An 18,591-nucleotide genomic window follows, 5' to 3' on the forward strand; every position below is an offset into this window, starting at 1 on the left:
TGAATCCTATTTATTTCCTAAGAAAAGGTTGGGATTACTTAAGTTCAGCTCAATTAGCAAGATAACGATTATCAATTATGTTGAGTTTAATAACTGTTGAGTTACTAAATTCTTAACCAGAACCAAAAGGGGAAAAAGTAAAATTGCTGGAATAATAAAAATGTCCATAGATGGGAAGCAATGGTAACTTAAATCGAAGAGAACAATCATAAACTAAAATACCTCAATTATCATTAATTCAAATAACAGTCTGTAACATGGAAGAATTCATAAATCAAATTATAATAATCAATTCAAATGTTGGAATAAATAAATAGAAGTAAAACTAAAATAAAAGAACATTAAACCTGGGATCCAGAGTTACTCTTAAAACAAGAAGAAATCCTAAATCCTAAAAGAGAGAGAGAGAAGATCTCCCTCTCAACTAAATCTAAATCATTGAAAGGTAAAATATGCGAGCTCTCTTTGAATGGGTGTATTCCCACACTTTATAACCTCTGGTCTATGCTGTCTGTACTTGGATCTGGGCCAAAAAGGGCTTCAGAATTCACCGGGGGCGTATTCTGTAAATTCTGATACGTGGCCTCTGTCACGCGTCCGCGTGGGTCATGCGGTCGCGTCATTTGGAGCTTTTCCTTGCCACGCGGTCTTGTCAGTCATGCAACCGCGTCATATGCGTTCTGCTTAAGGTGCGCGGTCGCGTCAGTCATGCGACCGCGTCGCTGCTGATTCGTGCTTGGCACGCGATCGCATCATCCATGCGATCGCGTGGATACCAGTTTCCTTAAAGCTCCGTTTTGCTTTCTCCTTCCATTTTAGTATGTTTCCTTTTCCATCCTTTAACTCATTCTGCCTTAGAAAATCTGAAACTACTCAACACACCTATCACGGCATCGAATGGAAATAAAGGTAATTAAAATAATTAATTTTTAAAGCTTAGGAAACATGTTTTTCACAATATGACATAATAAGGAAGGAAAAGTAAAATCATGTAATTAATGTGAATAAGTGGGTGAAGGATTGTATAAATCACTCAAATTAAGCACAAAAGAACTCATGAAATATGGGTTTATCAAGGGTTACCTGAAATTGTAGGTCGATCTCGGACGAGATCTTCTATACTGGTCGGAGATGACGTGTCCGGCTAGTGGGTGGCGGCCGGAGCTGTCGTGTCCGACTTGTGGGACTGGCTGCACTGCTGATCCTTTGTCACCGGAGGGTGGGGGGTACCTGCAAGAGACTCCGATGCTTAAGTTAGCATGGGTATTAAACAGGTTTTTAGTAGAATCAGAGTATGAGTTATACCTGGGTGCTTTAGTGTATTTATAATGGTGTGGAGTGACCTCTTTAGATAAGATAAGTTAGTTATCTTATCTTATCTTTATCTTTGAGTGAGGTCATCTTATCTTCAAGGGAACCGCCCTTATCTCTATAGGCTTGGGCTACCTTTGGATTTGGGTCGTGTTCCTCTATCTGGGCCCTTTACTGGGCTTTCCTGGTAATTTGGCCGAGCTCTTTAAGAAGAGGTCAGATAGTCTGACCTGAAGAGGTCGGTCACTTTACTACTGAACATCCCGGATCGGATAGCTCGACCCAGGGTGTGAACAGTTACCTTTCAAGAAGTTTTAGTGGGAGTTTTCCTGCTTTTCGCTGGTGGTGGTGGTCGAGCAGTTTCAGCTTTCCTTTTCTGAGTTCTTTTTAGAGAACTCTCAGCAACAGGGGCGTTTTGGATTGCAGTTTGTTGAATGTCTTCTAAGGTACGAGTGTACCTAGCATAATAGGTAGCCCACCATTCAACACATGACTTGGTAATATAAGAACTGCGTTCATACTCCATGAAATTAAAACGATCCCTGCGCTGTTGATTCATGGCGAGGCAAGAGTCGAAGTCTTCTTGGGTAGTCAGAAGGAGGTGACAGAAAGGGTCATCGTTTCGAGGTTGAGGTTTGGGAATGGCTTGTGAAAATCCTAATTATCTGGCAGACAGGTGAGGAGTATACAAAGCTATCTTGAATTTTTCTTTTTTCTGTAAAGATAATCCTTTGGGGATTACCTGAATGGCTAATAGGTGTGCCCAACTTCGTTTAGCAAGTTCACTTCCTTCATATGAGTTTGGAAAAAGAAAACGATCTAACCAGGCAGGGCCTCGGTTGCGGAGCAGAAAAGGAGTGAAATTCAATTGTTCATTCTCAAAATTTTTACAAGAATGAAAAAAGGTGAAAACAGCCTAAAACCTATCCTCATCTGATTGTGTATTTGGGAAATTGGGTTTGTACGCAGATAATCAAAACCCTTCAATATACTGCTTGTCAGTATGACCACTCTCGGGTTTGGTCATGAAATTCTCAAAGATGGCATTGAGCCATAACTGAAGAAGCCATAGAGGGCCTCCTGCACTTATTATTTTGTTATCTCGTAGGTGATAAACCCCATATGTAGGGTTTATCTTGTGTTGGATTTAGAGCATTTTGCTAACCTTTTCTCACATTTAGCCAATGAATTAGCATGACTTTGTGATCTCTCCCTTATTTGTGCTTAAGTGTAAAAACGTGCTTTCTAAGCCTTTAATTTGATAATTTTAATTCCTCCTTGATTCCATAAGATACCTTGATGTATTTGCTAGTGATCTCAGGTTGGAAAAGGCTAGAAATGGATCCAAGAAATAAGGAAGGAAGCATACAAGATGAGAGAAGCATGAAAAGCCAAAGAATTGATCTTGGTCAAGGACGCGCGCGCGCACCAGGCGCTTGCGCGCACCTCGCAAAATAGGCAAGGGACGCTGTGCGCGTACGCATCGCAGTCCGCACATGATTCCTTTAATAAAACTCGTGCCTGCCTATTTTGAAGGGTTTCTGGACCCATTTGGAGCTGGATTTTTGGCGGGAAAACACTCAAAAGGACCAAGGATTGAAGGAGGGAGGGGGATTCATTCATACACACACATGAGGATAGTTTAGTTTTAGTTTTTAGAGAGAGAAGCTCTCACTTCTCTCTAGGATTAGAATTAGGACTAGGTTTAGTTCAATAATTTAGATCTAGGTTTCAATTCATGCTTTCCTCTTCTTCTACCTCTCAATTTTATGTTGTTACATTTATCATTCTTCTATTGTTGTTATTTCTTTCTTCCATTTTGTTTGTAGATCTACTCTTGTTCATTCTATTTTCTTTTAATGCAATTTGATGTAATTCATGTAGATCTTGTTTCCTTTAATTGTTGTTATTAATTTTTTGCAATAATTGTTGTTAGATTTTATTATTGTTATCCATTTATTATGCTTTTCCTTTGTGCCTCCCAAGTATTTGATAAAATGCTTGGTTGGATTTTAGTGTAAATTTTGTTCCTCTTGGCCTAGGTGGAGTAATTAGTGACGCTTGAGTTATCTAATTCCTTTGTTGATTGATAATTAGAAGTTGCTAATTGATTTGGATACCACTAAAGCTAGTCTTTCCCTTGGGAGTTGGCTAGGACTTGTGGAATCAAGTTGATTCATCCACTTAACTTTCCTCCATGGTTAGAGGTTAACTAAGTGGTAGCAATGGATAATTTGTGGTCACAATTGAGGAGGATAACTAGGATAAGACTTCTACTTCTCATACCTTGCCAAGAGCTTTTCTAGTTGTTAGTTTAATTTCCTTTGCCATTTACATTTCATGTCTAAAACCTCAAAAACCCCAAACATACCTCATAACCAATAACAAGACACTTTGTTGGAATTCCTAGGGAGAACGACTCGAGGTTCAATACTTCGGTTTATAAATTTAGGGGTTTGTTACTTGTGACAAACAATCTTTTGTATGAAAGGACTATTGTTGGTTTAATAACTATACTTACAACGAGAATTCAATTGTGAATTCTAAACCACACAAAAGTCCAATCATCAAAATGGCGCCGTTGCCGGGGAAATGCAATGGTGTTATGTTATTGGTTATTGTACATATGTGAATAGTGTGAATAAGTTTGTCTTTTGCTTGTCTACTAGTTTTTGTTAGTTTTATTTTGTTTTTCCACTATGAATTCTCACTTTTGCTATGAGTTTGGTCCTAATTGTGTTGTAAAAAATGTGGACTTTAATGACAACATGTACCAAGGATGGAACACTTCAAGATGGGAGGAGCCTCAAGGAATTGACCACTCCTATTGGCAACAACCTCCGGATGCTTATAGGTATAATCACCATCCTAGTGCATGTCAAGTCAATGGCTATGGTGAATCTTTTTATGACAATCAATTATCACCATCATATGCCTATGATTCTTATCCTCAACATGAACCTCAACCATACTCACAAGCCCTTCCATACCAAGCACCTTCCTATGATTCATATCCATCATATGACCAATCACCCATACCATATTCTCATGACCATTATGAGCAAGAACCTTTGGAACCACCACAATCCTATCATGATTACTACTAAGAACCACCTCAATGTACACCATCTCCATACCCTTGCCAAGAAGAACCACCTTCCTACTATGAACCCTCTCTCCAAAATAATGAACCCTCTTATCCACCCCAAGCCCCAATAGATGATTCTCTTACCTTGCTACTTCAAGGCCAAGCGGATATGCAAAGGAACACCTTAGAGTTTGTGACTAGTTTGACTAAGGTAATGCATACTTTAGCCTACCAATGCTTGAACACTCAAGGTGCTTCCATAGCCACATGTGAAGAATCAATTGAAGAGCATACCAGAAGGAGAGATTGAAAATTCTGATGAAAAATGAGGGATGCCACTTTGTGTTAGAACAATTGAAGGAGCCTATGATCATTGAAGAAAATGAAGAAATTGTTGAAGATTTGGGAGATGTTGGAAGTCCAAGGGAATGTAGCATCATGGAGCACTCTTCCAAGATGCTTGATATTGAAGTTGAGGAGGGTGCGCAACCTCCAAGGCATATCATAGTTGGAGATTTGGAAGAGGCTTATCAAGAGATGGATTCAATCATGGATGAATTCCTATCTACAATGGAATCCTCTCCATTGGACATGAAGTTGAAATTATAGAAGAATGTGCACAACCTCCTATACCCTTGGTGAGCAATGATAAAGAGAGTGAATCAGAAGAGAGCTACCAAAGGAAAAAAGTTGAATTGGTGTATATCGAAATTGAAGAATATGAAGAGGTTGATCAAGAGATGAATTCATTCATCAATGAATTCCTATCCAAAATTGAATCACCTCTCATTGGGCAAGAAAGTGAAGCTCTTGGAGACAACACCAAGCCAAGTGATAAAGGGGAAAAGGTTGAAATTGAAGAAGCTTGCGAAGAGATGGAAACAACTAAAGAAGAGCCTAAAGAAGTAGACCTCGCATTATCTAAGTGTGGGGAGGTCTCCCTCCCCAAACCACCATCCAACACACCATTCAAGTGGGTAAAACTCTCACCCTCAAGCTTCATCTTCTCACTTGAATATGGCTTGATTGAAACGGATAGAAAACTTAGAGCTCTTTGTGAAATCAAGAGTAGAAAGGAGTTGTGTAGTGGTTGGAAGTTTGGAATTAAGCTCATTGGGGTCACAACCTCAAAATATGGAAACTGTGATTGGAAGCATGCTACTTTGTGTTGGTCTAGGAAGAAGTCTTGCTATGATAGAGAGAATTCTTCCTGTTCTACTTGCCAACCACCCAGATGGAAGAATCATGATAATCAACTAGAAGATGGGTGTGAGAATAAGATATGGGATCCCAGATCAAAGCATGAAGACCAATTAAGGAAGCTCATATCTTGGGTGGAACTCCATCCAAACTTGGTGAAGAAGGTTGGAATTTCTGTCAACTGTTTGAGGTGCATAAATCCTTGGAAAATCAAGGATGAGTACAAGCATAAGCCACCATGACAAGAGCTTCCCAAGAGTCCAACTTAAGGACTTAAACCAAAAGTGCTAGGTGGGAGACACCCCACCATGGTATACTCTTTCCACTCTCTTGCAAGTTTTACTAATAAGTGATTTGAGTTGCCATTGTAGGTAGTTTTTCACCTCTTCTTAGTTGATTTAATAAATTGATTGTTAGCATTTTCACATGTATGTTGTGCTTGTTAGTAGTTGAGAAACACATAAAGAAAATCCTTGCAAATAGTGTGCTTTTTGATTGGTTAGGAGTTGCATATGTTGCTAGGGTGTCTTTGGGCATTTTCAGTTTTTTTAAAAAGAAAAAAAGGGGGGGAGAAAGACGCGTGTGCACGCCGTACGCGCACGCGTCCATGAGCGGATACACCCCCATACATTTTCCAGAGAGTTGGGCCTCTCCTGTGCAAGCGTTGAGCTTTTAGCCCAATTCACCCTACGCGGACGCGCACAGCACGCGTGCGAGCCCATACACCTATAAGGGGAAGAACGCGAGCGCACACTTCACGCTTGCGCGCCACTAGACCTAGATGACCATGCATGCAAAAGCGCGCATGACACGTGCGCGTCGCTGCGCTGACCTAGCCCATAAATTTTCCAGAGAGTTGTGCTGGCGCTGGGCCAGTACTAAGCCACCAGCCCAACTCTTAGCACGCGACAGCGCCAAGCACGCGCACGCGTCCTTGCTGATTCCACAAGTCACGCATGAGCGCACATGACACTCCCACGTCCATCCCAAAAATCTACAATACACGCGGACGCGCACTGTGCGCGCCCGCGTCGGTCCTAAAACTGGGATAACCCTAGGCGCGACGAACACTCGCGCAGACGCTTCCTTTCAACCCCCCCTCTTTTCTTCTCAAACGCCCCCAACTCCTCATCCTCCCCGTCGCACCTCCGACCGCCGCGCCGGCCACGTCGCCGCCGAAACCATTCACCAGCACCCTCACTCTCCCTCTCTCTCTCTCTCTCTCTCTCTCTCTCTCTCTCTCTCTCTCTCTCTCTCTCGTTCACTGCCTCTCCTCCTCTCAGCCCCTCGTTGCTCTATCCCTCACCTCCACCGGGCATCGCCGCCGACAACCGCCGGCAAGCCCAGCCCTTCTCGCCCCTCTCATTCTTCTCCCACCTACAACAACCCTCAACCCCAACTCTTCACTATCTCTATCCCCTCCTCTCAACTCCTCCCTCAACCGCCACCGCGCCGGTTCCTGTTGCACCGCCGTGGGGTCGCGATAACCACCATCTGAGGTAGCCACTGCATTTCTGTCACCCTCATCCCTACTGCTCTCCCATTTCCCATCTCTGCTCTGCATTCCAGGTTACCAACCTCAACTCCCGCTCTGTTTCACTTTCTTAGTTTATTCCAGTTAGTAGTTGCTGTTAGCTCTAGTTAGTTAATTAGGATTTGATTCTGATTGTTAGGATGGATAGAATTTTCTGCTGTTAGGTTGCTAGGTTCTGGATAGAGGATTCTAGGCCTGATAATTGCGCCGTATTTGTTTACTTATCTAAGCTTATTTTGATCGATTGCTGAGTGATTATTGCTACTTGCTGCATTTTTCATTTTCTGATTCTTTTACTGCTGCCTGGTTCTGTTCATCCCACTGATCGTCATGTATATTGCCTCTTGCGGCTGTTTGTTTATGCTTCTTATTTTTTTTTTGGATTCATATGCCGCTGCTGATTACTTGCTGTCGAGGAACGTCCGAATTACTGCTGGAATGCTGCCCAACTTTCTAGAATTGCTTTGTTTTCAACCACCTTGCTTATAATTGAACTTGTTGGCTTTAAATTGCTTATTTACCAAACTACTTCAAGTTCAATTCTTAGGTATTCTTGGGTCAGTTTTTCCACACTTCACACGTTCCTTATAACTTGCTTTGAACCATCTATTGTTTCACTCTTCAAGTTAGTTGAATGTCTTATCTTGTGCTTCACCCCTCATTCGATCTATCTTACTATTTTATGGAAATGGTTCATTCATTAGCAACAATTGGTGCATTTTGCTTGTATCACCCATCTTCACTCAATGTATTGCTATCTTGGTTGATGTTACATTGCATGCTTTTCAAACTTACAACATCAATTTCTATTTGCAATACCAATGGCCAAAGAATTGACTGATGACTTGTTTCAATTAATTGCTTTTCTTGCAATCTCATATTTCATCATCAATGACTGCACTTCCCTCATGTATGTGAACATGCCTGTTGTACACATTTTGCAATTCTCTGTTAATTAGGATATTCTCCATCATCCGACTAACTTTCAATTTCAATTTTTTTCCTAATCACTAACTTGTCTAACCTACTCACTTTACTTTCCAGTTCATCTAACTCTCTAACTATTCTTTTGAGGTGTGATGATGAATATGCCTATTACATGAGTATTGTGTTCCACTGCTGGAAATGCTTGTTTCTTTGTTTATGGATATGCCCTTTCTGATTCCTTGCATTCCAAGCTTCCAACTTTAGTTCACATCATGATTATTTGTCTTTTATCTTACATCCTGCACTTGATCATCCTTGCTTCCTGCTACTTGTTTAATTGCCTCTACTCTGTTCTATTCTAATTTTCAGGATGTCGGCAAAAGGGAAAGGCAAGACCACCTCCAGAAAGAGGAAAAGGGCCCCAGATTCTACTTTCTCTCCCTATGTGGATTATTCTAAGAATCCTATTGATGATGTAGAGAGCGCAAATCAATCACTTCCTGCCCAGGACACAATCAAGTTCGCTAATCAATACTGTGAACTTCGGTTTCCGAGCTACAACACCAAGAACTTGAATACTGAAAAGAAATTGGTCCTTCCATCCGATTTGAGACAAACAATCAACAACCGCATTGAAAGGATGGGTTTGGACTTTGTGGACCGCGAACTTAGCCGGGTGAACCGGTCTTGGGTGCAGGAATTTTATTACAACTTCTTCCGCCACTCCCTTGACTCGGTATTAGTTAGAGGTATTCAAGTGCCCATCACTGAGCAGGCCCTTGAGGATGCCCTTACTTGTAGGCTGAAGACAGGTGATACCGATGCCTTTGAGCAGGCCGAGGTGGAGCTCCACTGCATAACTTTTGACTTTGATGCTTTGAGAGCAGTGGTAGCTACCCCGAAGGCTCCCTGGGTCATGGATGCAGAGAACAAAGCACCCAAAGGTATGCATTTTATCTATCTGAGCAAGGAGGCCAAGATATGGCAACAGATTTTCGCTCACTACCTCATGCCAACTACCCACTTTTCAGAGATCCATGTGACTATGTTGATCCTGATCAGCTGTGTGCTGGAGGGGAAGGAGGTCTATTTCCCCCGGCTGATCAGGCGGTTCATGTGGCGGGCCCACATCAGAGGCATTTTTCTATTTCCCGTCCTCGTCACACAGATGATTCAGAGGGCCGGCGTCCAGTAGCTACTAGAGGACGTGTCACCACCCCCACCGCTCCCTGAGAAGGATCCGGTGACCATTCCATGGGGATTTTGGGTGCACGAGAAACCTCCTTCCCGGCGCCGATCTAGAGCTAGAGCAGCGGAGGAGGGAGCTGGACCCTCTTCATCATCAGCCCCAGCAGGAGCTTCTACATCAGTAGCAGCAGCACTTCCTTTACCACCACCACCAGCGCCTCATCCAACTTACCTACTGATTCAGCGTCTTTTCCAGTTCATGGAGCGCAGCAAGTGCCAGATCATGCGTCGCCTGGACCGGATTGACCAGATGTTTGTGGCCCAGGGCCTTGAGTTGCCACCTCTCCCAGAGTCCTCCGGTTCAGATGAAGAGTCCCATGAGGAGGGGCATGCAGATTTACATGATGAGGATACTCATGTGGAGATGCAGGTTCATGTGGAGACACCATCACAGACCCAGGCAATCCAGGAGCCACCTCAGCCATAGCCACAGCCCCAGCCAGAGCCAGAGCCGACCGGTGTACCTCTCCCTGAGCCTGAGGATTAGCATCGGGGACGATGCTTGATCTTAAGTGTGGGGAGGTTGCCGTTGGCACCATTAGTGGATCGGTGAACATTTTGGCATATTTCCTAGTTATCTTGTTTTGCACATTATTGTATATATTGGTTGTTTTGGATTACCTTGGATACTTTTGCCTTAGTTGTTTCATACTTTGTCATTTTGGATGCTAGATTTCATACTTTAGTTGGATTTTTCTTATATAGTTATCTTTTGGCTTGTGGTTGTGATTAGAAACTATTTTGGAATTCTCAAGACCTAGTTAACCCCTTTTGCATTTAAACTTGTTTTATTGAAAAAGAACAGGGTAAACTAAGGAATTTTTGGAAATTTTCAATCACAACATTACATTAATAAGCTTAGTCAAAATAATGAAATTTTCAAGAGAATCCAATCCATCTATAGAGCACAACCCAATTGATTGGAAAATTTTTTTGTAACTTGCTTGAATTCATACTTTGTGAAGCATGTATTGAGCTAAGAACACACGCAAGTGAGATTTGAGCCTAATGGTGCGGTTACATTATATAGCCACTTATTTTTCCTTCTTGTGTGCATTATTCTCTTTCTATGATTGTAATCTTTGATTTGTTTGATTCTCTATGTAAATTATTTTGTGTATTCATACATTTATATGATTGAGGCCATTGTTTCATTTAGCTCACTTACCCAAATAGCCTTACCTTTTATCTTCCATTGTTAGCCAATTTGAGCCTACGATTAACCCACTTGTTCTTAATTTAGCACATTACAAGCCTAAAGCGAAAAACAATAAATGTCCTTATTTGGATCTTTGATTAGCTTAGGCTAGTGTGTGTGTATCATTCAAGTGTAGGAACCTTGGGACATTGGGAGAATAAAAGCGTAGTTTTGTATTTTGTTGTAAAATTGGGAATTGGGTGCATGCTCATGTTTTAAACAAATGTAAAACCTTATGCATTGATGTTTTTGTATATATTGCAAAGCAAAAGAAAGAAAAATTAGAAAGACGAAAGAAAAAGAAAAAAAATATGAAAAAAATAGAAAAAGAAAAAGAAAAGAAATAAAAAGGGGACAAAATGCCCCAAAGCAAGTGAAGCTCAATAAAATCAATGCATATGTGTTATGAAGTGAAAAGAAAATGCATGAGCATATGAAAAAATGAAAATTGGGTAGTTAGATTAGAACTTAATTGTATAGGATGTCATAGGATAGGTGGGAAGTCTAAGCGTATCAAAGATTCAAATTTCAAGCTCACTTAACCATATATGCATCCTACCTTGACCCTAGCCCCATTACAACTAATGAAAAGACCTCATGATACTTGTATGCATGCATGAAATAAATGTTGATTGTTAGAAGAAAAATAAATCTTGGAAAGCATGATTAGGGGAGAATTGAGTGAATCAACCCTAAACACCAAGCGAATAGAGCGGATATACATCCGGTGAAGGTTCAATAGCTCAATTACATGCATTCACCATACTATATATATTCTTGCAAGTTTGAAATTCTTTTGATAATTCAATACAATTGTGGTTTGGACTTGATCCCTATTACTCTAGTTGCATTGAATAAATGTTGTACCCCTTTGCTTCATTTTTGGTCAAGCATGAGGACATGCTTGGTTTAAGTGTGGGGAGGTTGATAAACCCCATATGTAGGGTTTATCTTGTGTTGGATTTAGAGCATTTTGCTAACCTTTTCTCATATTTAGCCAATGAATTAGCATGACTTTGTGATCTCTCCCTTATTTATGCTTAAGTGTAAAAACGTGCTTTCTAAGCCTTTAATTTGATAATTTTAATTCCTCCTTGATTCCATAAGATACCTTGATGTGTTTGCTACTGATCTCAGGTTGGAAAAGGCTAGAAATGGATCCAAAAAATAAGGAAGGAAGCACATAAGAGGAGAGAATCATGAAAAGCCAAAGAATTGATCTCGGCCAAGAACGCGCGCGCACACCAGGCGCTTGCGCGCACCTCGCAAAATAGGCCAGGGACGCGTACGCGCACTGTGCGCGTACGCGTCGTAGTCCGCACATGATTCCTTTAATGAAACTCGTGCCTGCCTATTTTGAAGGGTTTCTGGACCCATTTGGAGCTGGATTTTTGGCGGAAAAACACTCAAAAAGACCAAGGATTGAAGGAGAGAGGAGGATTCATTCATACACACACATGAGGATAGTTTAGTTTTAGTTTTTAGAGAGAGAAGCTCTCACTTCTCTCCAGGATTAGAATTAGGACTAGGTTTAGTTCAATAATTTAGATCTAGGTTTCAATTCATGCTTTCCTCTTCTTCTACCTCTCAATTTTATGTTGTTACATTCATCATTCTTCTATTATTGTTATTTCTTTCTTCCATTTTGTTTGTAGATCTACTCTTGTTCATTCTATTTTCTTTTAATGCAACTTGAGATAATTCATGTAGATCTTGTTTCCTTTAATTGTTGTTATTAATTCTTTGCAATAATTGTTGTTATCCATTTATTATGCTTTTCCTTTGTGCCTCCCAAGTGTTTGATAAAATGCTTGGTTGGATTTTAGTGTAGATTTTGTTCCTCTTGGCCTAGGTGGAGTAATTAGTGACGCTTGAGTTATCTAATTCCTTTGTTGATTGATAATTAGAAGTTGCTAATTGATTTGGATACCACTAAAGCTAGTCTTTCCCTTGGGAGTTGGCTAGGACTTGTGGAATCAAGTTGATTCATCCACTTGACTTTCCTCCATGGTTAGAGGTTAACTAAGTGGTAGCAATGGATAATTTGTGGTCACAATTGAGGAGGATAACTAGGATAGGACTTCTACTTCTCATACCTTGCCAAGATCTTTTCTAATTGTTAGTTTAATTTCCTTTGCCATTTACATTTCATGTCTAAAACCTCAAAAACTCCAAACATACCTCATAACCAATAACAAGACACTTTGTTGCAATTCCTAGGGAGAACGACCCGAGGTTCAATACTTCGGTTTATAAATTTAGGGGTTTGTTACTTGTGACAAACAATCTTTTGTATGAAAGGACTATTATTGATTTAGAAACTATACTTACAACGAGAATTCAATTGTGAATTCTAAACCGCACAAAAGTCCAATCATCAGTAGGTCACAAACAAATTGGCCAAGTTCCTCGAAGATGTGCCCCAAAAGAAGCTTAGCCAGGTTGAAAGTTTTACCTTCGTGGAGAAGTATGGCCAAAGAGAGGTAAAGTTTTGACATTTAGACGCTACGAGAACAAAATAGAATTGCATTTAACCAGTAGAATAGAAAAGCTACATGTTCATTATCGGTGATTCTGGTACCTTCTCTACCCATGTTATGGGCGATGAAATCACTGTAAGAGATGCTCAGAACGACGTTGTATTGACGTTCAGGTTGCATTTCAGAAGTATAATTTGGTAAATTGATGGGAAGTCCAGTGATTGCGGCTACGTCGAGAAGAGACATTCCAATCATTTCACAAGGAAGGTGAAAATTATTGGTGGTTCTGTTCCAGAAGCATGTAACAGCCCCAATCATCTAAGGATGTGTAGTCAAAGAAAAATGAGAGAGTCTCAGCAGTTCGTGAATCCCTAGAGCTCCCCAACTGGCACTTTTGGTGGGTTCGAGACGTCAGTACCAGGCTGTAAAGTCACATCTTCGTGGGTTGATTTTTGGGTTGTTTCTGAACGTCTTTTAGTTGATAAAATGAAAAATATTGAAAGATTGGTTTATTAGCAAATCTTCCCCTTCAGTATTGAGGAAAGAAAGAGACTTCTTGTTCACCTTTTCTAGAGATTCAATTGGTCCAAGGAAGCAATGTGTGTCAGTTCCGATTGTGAACAGAATTAAAATCCTATTATCACTGGACTGAATGTGAGGATCATCAATGATTTCATCATTGATCTGATTGAGAATACGAAAAGCTGGTGGAGGTGGTGGTATTGATGCATGGCCTTTACCTTTGTCAGAAGAGGTGATTTGTGAGGAAGAGCCAGCCATTCTTAGATTGAAAAGTTTTGTGAAGAGATTCAAGGTTGTAAAGAAAGCTTAGAGAATGATGGAATTCAGGAAAATTGAATGGAGGTAAGAATGGTGGATTTAAAGTGTTATTGTAACCGTTACTGTAGAGAAAATGCAAAAAGAGGTAACTTCTTGAGGAAGATGGAATGGTGGAGAGAGAAGGCGTGACTCTTGGGAGACGTGTCGAGTGAACTGGTGATAATGGAATGTTTAAATGACAATTATTATTAATTTGAAAACTGATGTTTTTGGATTAAGTGCTTTGCTTTTCGATAATGATACTAAAGGAAACCACATTAATCCAAGGGGGCAATTTGTTGATCGAAAAATTATTTTCAATCAGAAATAGTCAAATTGAAAAATATCAAGTATGAATTTTCGAGAAAATGTGCTTAGGAGGCTAAGTTTGGGAGTTGTTGACGCGGAAATTGTTTCTAATTACTTTGTCGAAATCGAAGAAGCTAAGTCGAGAGGGAGATTCGATTTGAAGGAGGACTTTCGGAGATTTAGTCGAGTGGTCAAGGAAGTGAGAAGGTTAGTGGATAATTAATCAAATGGGAAATATCTATAATCGTGTAGCAGTTACCAAGGGCGGTTTTGTTTTAAAATTGTAATTTATTTTAATTATAATTAATTGTAATTAATGTGATTCGATTTACCGTTATGTAAGGTTAGCTTATAAATACTAGAAAATTTTAGTGAAAAAGGGTTTGAACTTTTACTCAGAAAAACACTCAAGCACACTCACATCCCAGGAAATTCTTGAGTCTGCAATCGAGTAACTTTTTCTGTAGAGTTCCTTCCACCTTCCTTATTCTTTCAATTTATTCTCCTGTAAATTTAACATTTCAATTGATTTTATCTATTAAGTGTTCTTTATTTTATTGTTCAATTTACCTTTCTGCGTTTAAATTTTACATGTGGAAGTCATTTGCTTCAAACGAAAGCAATTTATTGTTTTCCTTTAATTTCTTTAAAAAATTATTGATTTAGTTTATAAAACTTTAATTTCTGAATTTTATTTGTCAATTCATAAATTTATTTTATTTTAATTTTTAAATTTAGTCTAATCGAAGACATTTTGATGCACTTTTAGAAAACTGGTACTCGCACAGAAGAATAGGTTTCGCTCCCAGATCACTAGATATCGAACCACCATCAATTTGCTAAAAATCGACAAAAACACTGTATAATACATTTCTCCGATCCATTACAAAAAAATTAGTCCCTTTTCAATCCGCATAGCATCTATCTCAAAAAAAAATTGAAAGATCTTCCCTTCAATCCTTCTAGTTAACGCCAGACAGAGTGCATGGTTGCCTCCATTGTTTTATAAAGAATATTGGTTTTTATCAACTATTTTTAATATGAGTACTGCTAGAGAGCCAATGTCTTAAGATAGCGTTTGTTTTGAGGTACTGAGACATAGATTGAGAGACTGAGACTCAGTATCATGTTTGTTGGTTGAGAGACTGGTACTAAAATTTCTGTCTCTGTCTCTAAAATTTCAGTATTTCAGTACCTCCAAAAAGTAGGGACGCAGGGGACTAAAATTTTTAGAAATGGAGACTGAAACTTTAATAACATTTTATACTTAAAATACCTCATTTCAATTAATTAATTTTAATTTTACCCTTTGTACAAATTAAATTAGAATTTCATTTTTATTTCAATTTTTGTCTCCCATTTTGCACCAAACAAGATACTGAGATTTATTTCAATCTCTGTCTCTTAGTCTCTGTCTCTCAGTCTCAGTCTTTCTGTCTCTGTCTCTCCACCAAAGACCAAACGCTACCTAAGCGTATGAACATCACCCATACTCTCCAGAATAACCATTCAGATACCAGGATAATAAACATCTCATGTCATAAAATCACTCATCTGCTGATTTTGGGATTCACCACGGATCGAACTATTGACCTTTCGGATCTAGAACTCTAATACCATGTCATGAAACCACTCATCCCAAAAACGTAACCTGATAGGACAATGTAACACTAATGGTCATATCTCTAATACTTTCTAAACCTCCATTATACACATTGTACGCTTAGTCCATTGGCTCCCTATACTTTCTCTTTTAATATTAATAATAAATAAAAAATTTTAAAACTATTTTATTAATTTTTATAATTTTATTAAATTTATAATTAAATTTTTATATTTTTTAATTTAATTTTTATACTATATTTACTTTTATAATTAAATTTTTATTAATAAAAAATATTAAAATTAATAGAATGAAAATAATATTCACTTTACAAAACTTGGATAATGTAAGATCTTATCGATTTGTTCGAATTTCAAATAATAATAATAATAATAATAATAATAATAATAATAATAATAATAAGGGACACTCTTCTATATAGATTAAAGTGGTATAGAGAGAAAATAAATTTTTTTATAGTTATTTTTTATTATTTTATTGTTATTCAAAGTGTGGGTCCTATCTTTTTCAATCTCTCTTTTATTCCATAAAAAAAAAATCTGTAAACTTACATCTTTACCTTATAATTCACCTGCTAATAATAGCATGTGGTGGTTGAATTGTTAAAAAAAATAAAAAAAAATAAGAAAAATCCATAAAAATGAGAAAAGCAAAAAAGAGGATTCCAGTATTCCACATTGATAGATGTAAACAAAAAGGAATGGAACAGTGTGAATGGAGATGCCCTTGATTAATTGTTTGAAGGGCCCCCATTTGTCAGACACATCACATCACAGAAGGCCCCTCCTCTCTTTCCTGGCCTGCTTATCCCAATTTACCCAACTTGGTATTAATTCCTCACCACTAACAAAATTCTTCTTCATCCCCTCCAATTATTAACAATAACCTTCCTAACATATCAGCCATGCCCCCCTTTTTATTAGTTTCTAGACAAAATTAATCAAATAATAATAATAATAATAACAATAATAATTTACATCTTATTTATTTGCTCAAGATTTATTTCGGCTACCTCTCTTTATTATTTGCAAATTTTTTAACATACAATTATGTGCTTATTATTATGATGATGATGACGATCACGATGATATGAGTCGTGACGTGCACATTAATGTGATTGCGGGGTAGTGTTTGTGTTTGGTTTTCTTGTGAACACTATTGGTGGATTTCTGAGGCCACAGTCCTTGCCCAAAACCGAAGGTGTTTCTTCATGTTGGAAGCTGAACAGGCCTTTGGGATTTTCAGACTTAGTAGCGGTGAATCGGGTCTCTTTATTAGCCATGCTTCTGATAGATATGGCCTCATGATAACTCTCTTTTCCTCCTCATCACTCTCTTCTTTCTCTCCATTTTCTACTTCTTCTTCTATTAGTTGCCGTTGTGTGTGCCGTTTAACTTCAACATTCTGATTTTGCAATAAACCAAGTCTTTGCAATCCTGGTACAATGCTCATCATCCATGGGCTTAGAGTTTCCTTCTTGAATATGAACCCAAGATCCATAAAACCCTTCACCTCATCCAGTTCTAGTTCTCTCAATGTCTTGCAACTCATCGATTTCTCAAGTTTATTACTTTCACTAGAAGTAGTAGCATGGTTTCTGAATCTTCTGTAACGGTGTTGAGAGGACGGTGATGATGAATGTGAACGAATTCTATTAGCCAAAATCTTCACTCTTGCCGACCTTTCTTTCTTGTTTTTGTTGATTGTTGAACCACCCTTGTGCATTCAAACAAAAAGAATAACATAAAGAAGAAGAAGAGACAAAAAATATATATTAGTTGGTTTTCGAACAATACCGGCAGAGCGTCGTCGGAGATTGACTCTGACGAGGCCTGTTTTTCTGGAGAAGGTGATTCATTTGTTGAAGTTTCACTGCCACAGTCTGGTAATGGTGACATAGAAAATATGGATGACTGGGACGACAGAGATTCCGTTATCGCAACAGATTTTTGTTTTTCAGGCTTTGGAATTGGAGATGGTTTCGCTGATGGTTCTGAAAAGAGAATAACTTGGTAAAACCAAAGCCGATCCATTTCTTCTATAACGCACTGAAAATACTTATTTGCCATTGTTTTTGTGACCTTTGAAAGAAAGTAAAAAGAAGAAAAGAGGAGAGATTTTGCGGTATGAAAAAACTAAACACTTTAGTGGCTGTGTCGGCAGAGTGTGGTGGTGAAGAGAAGATAGAGGAACAAGAAGAAGAAGAAGAGGAAGGGAAAAGCAGTGTGTGTGAGGAAATGATGAACGTGGAGAATTAGGAGTGGGACAACCTTAGACAACGAAGGATGTGTGGTCACCATGGAGATGGGGGACATGGATTCTGAACTCCACATCCTGGTACTGACTATAATTACTATTCTGCCCATCCCCTTCGTCGAAAGTAGAAGTATCTGATGCGCGCTCTCGCTATGCATGCATGTAGGTCAATAATTATTATGTTAGAACAAGATAGATCTATGAAATTAGTTTATTTATGTGACTGAATGAGAGTAAAATAATAATTAAAAAAATCAACTGGTGGAGATATTAGGCTTAGGTGAATGGATTCAGACTTCGGAGCATCTTTTTTAAATTTTAACAATACAAAGTTGTCAGAATTCACACCAACAGTGCACTCATGAGCCAAGAGTCAGGACATGGGTCAATCAGGCAATGCCAATTTGGACTAAGGTACATGAACGGGCATCACCCGGTGACACCATTTATAGTTTAAGACCTTAATCAAGTAATAATGACAAAAAAAGAAACTTGTTCCATGGTCACGTCTTGCCACTGTTCTCATTCTGGATTGTCCCCAGTGATTACTTGTTTGGATTTGACAACCTATTAAAATCTATCAAAAATATAGTTTAC

At 38.9% G+C, this 18,591-nt stretch overlaps 1 protein-coding gene across 1 annotated transcript; it reads right to left on the reverse strand.

Annotated features, from left to right (window-relative positions):
* Window positions 1-16,682: 16,682 nt before the first annotated feature.
* LOC107646815 (uncharacterized) lies at window positions 16,683-18,147 on the reverse strand. The gene is made up of 2 exons (XM_088489590.1): window positions 17,535-18,147; window positions 16,683-17,454 (listed from the first exon to the last, which is right to left on the reverse strand). Exons 1-2 carry the CDS (start codon window positions 17,805-17,807, stop codon window positions 16,894-16,896), a joined length of 834 nt encoding a protein of 277 aa, XP_088345716.1. The 5' UTR covers window positions 17,808-18,147; the 3' UTR covers window positions 16,683-16,893.
* Between the last annotated feature and the right edge of the window lie 444 nt (window positions 18,148-18,591).

The sequence above is a fragment of the Arachis ipaensis genome, chromosome B6 (assembly GCF_059453495.1).
Source record: "Arachis ipaensis isolate K30076 ecotype BB chromosome B6, ASM5945349v1, whole genome shotgun sequence".
Classification (NCBI taxonomy): Eukaryota; Viridiplantae; Streptophyta; class Magnoliopsida; order Fabales; family Fabaceae; genus Arachis; species Arachis ipaensis.

Bases quoted from the DNA above. Each gene is read 5' to 3' on its own strand.
- LOC107646815 (XM_088489590.1), bottom strand. From the start codon at position 17,807: ATGGCAAATAAGTATTTTCAGTGCGTTATAGAAGAAATGGATCGGCTT. The intron at 17,455-17,534 runs GTATTGTTCGAA...TGAATGCACAAG, and splicing joins TCTCCGACGACGCTCTGCCG to GGTGGTTCAACAATCAACAA.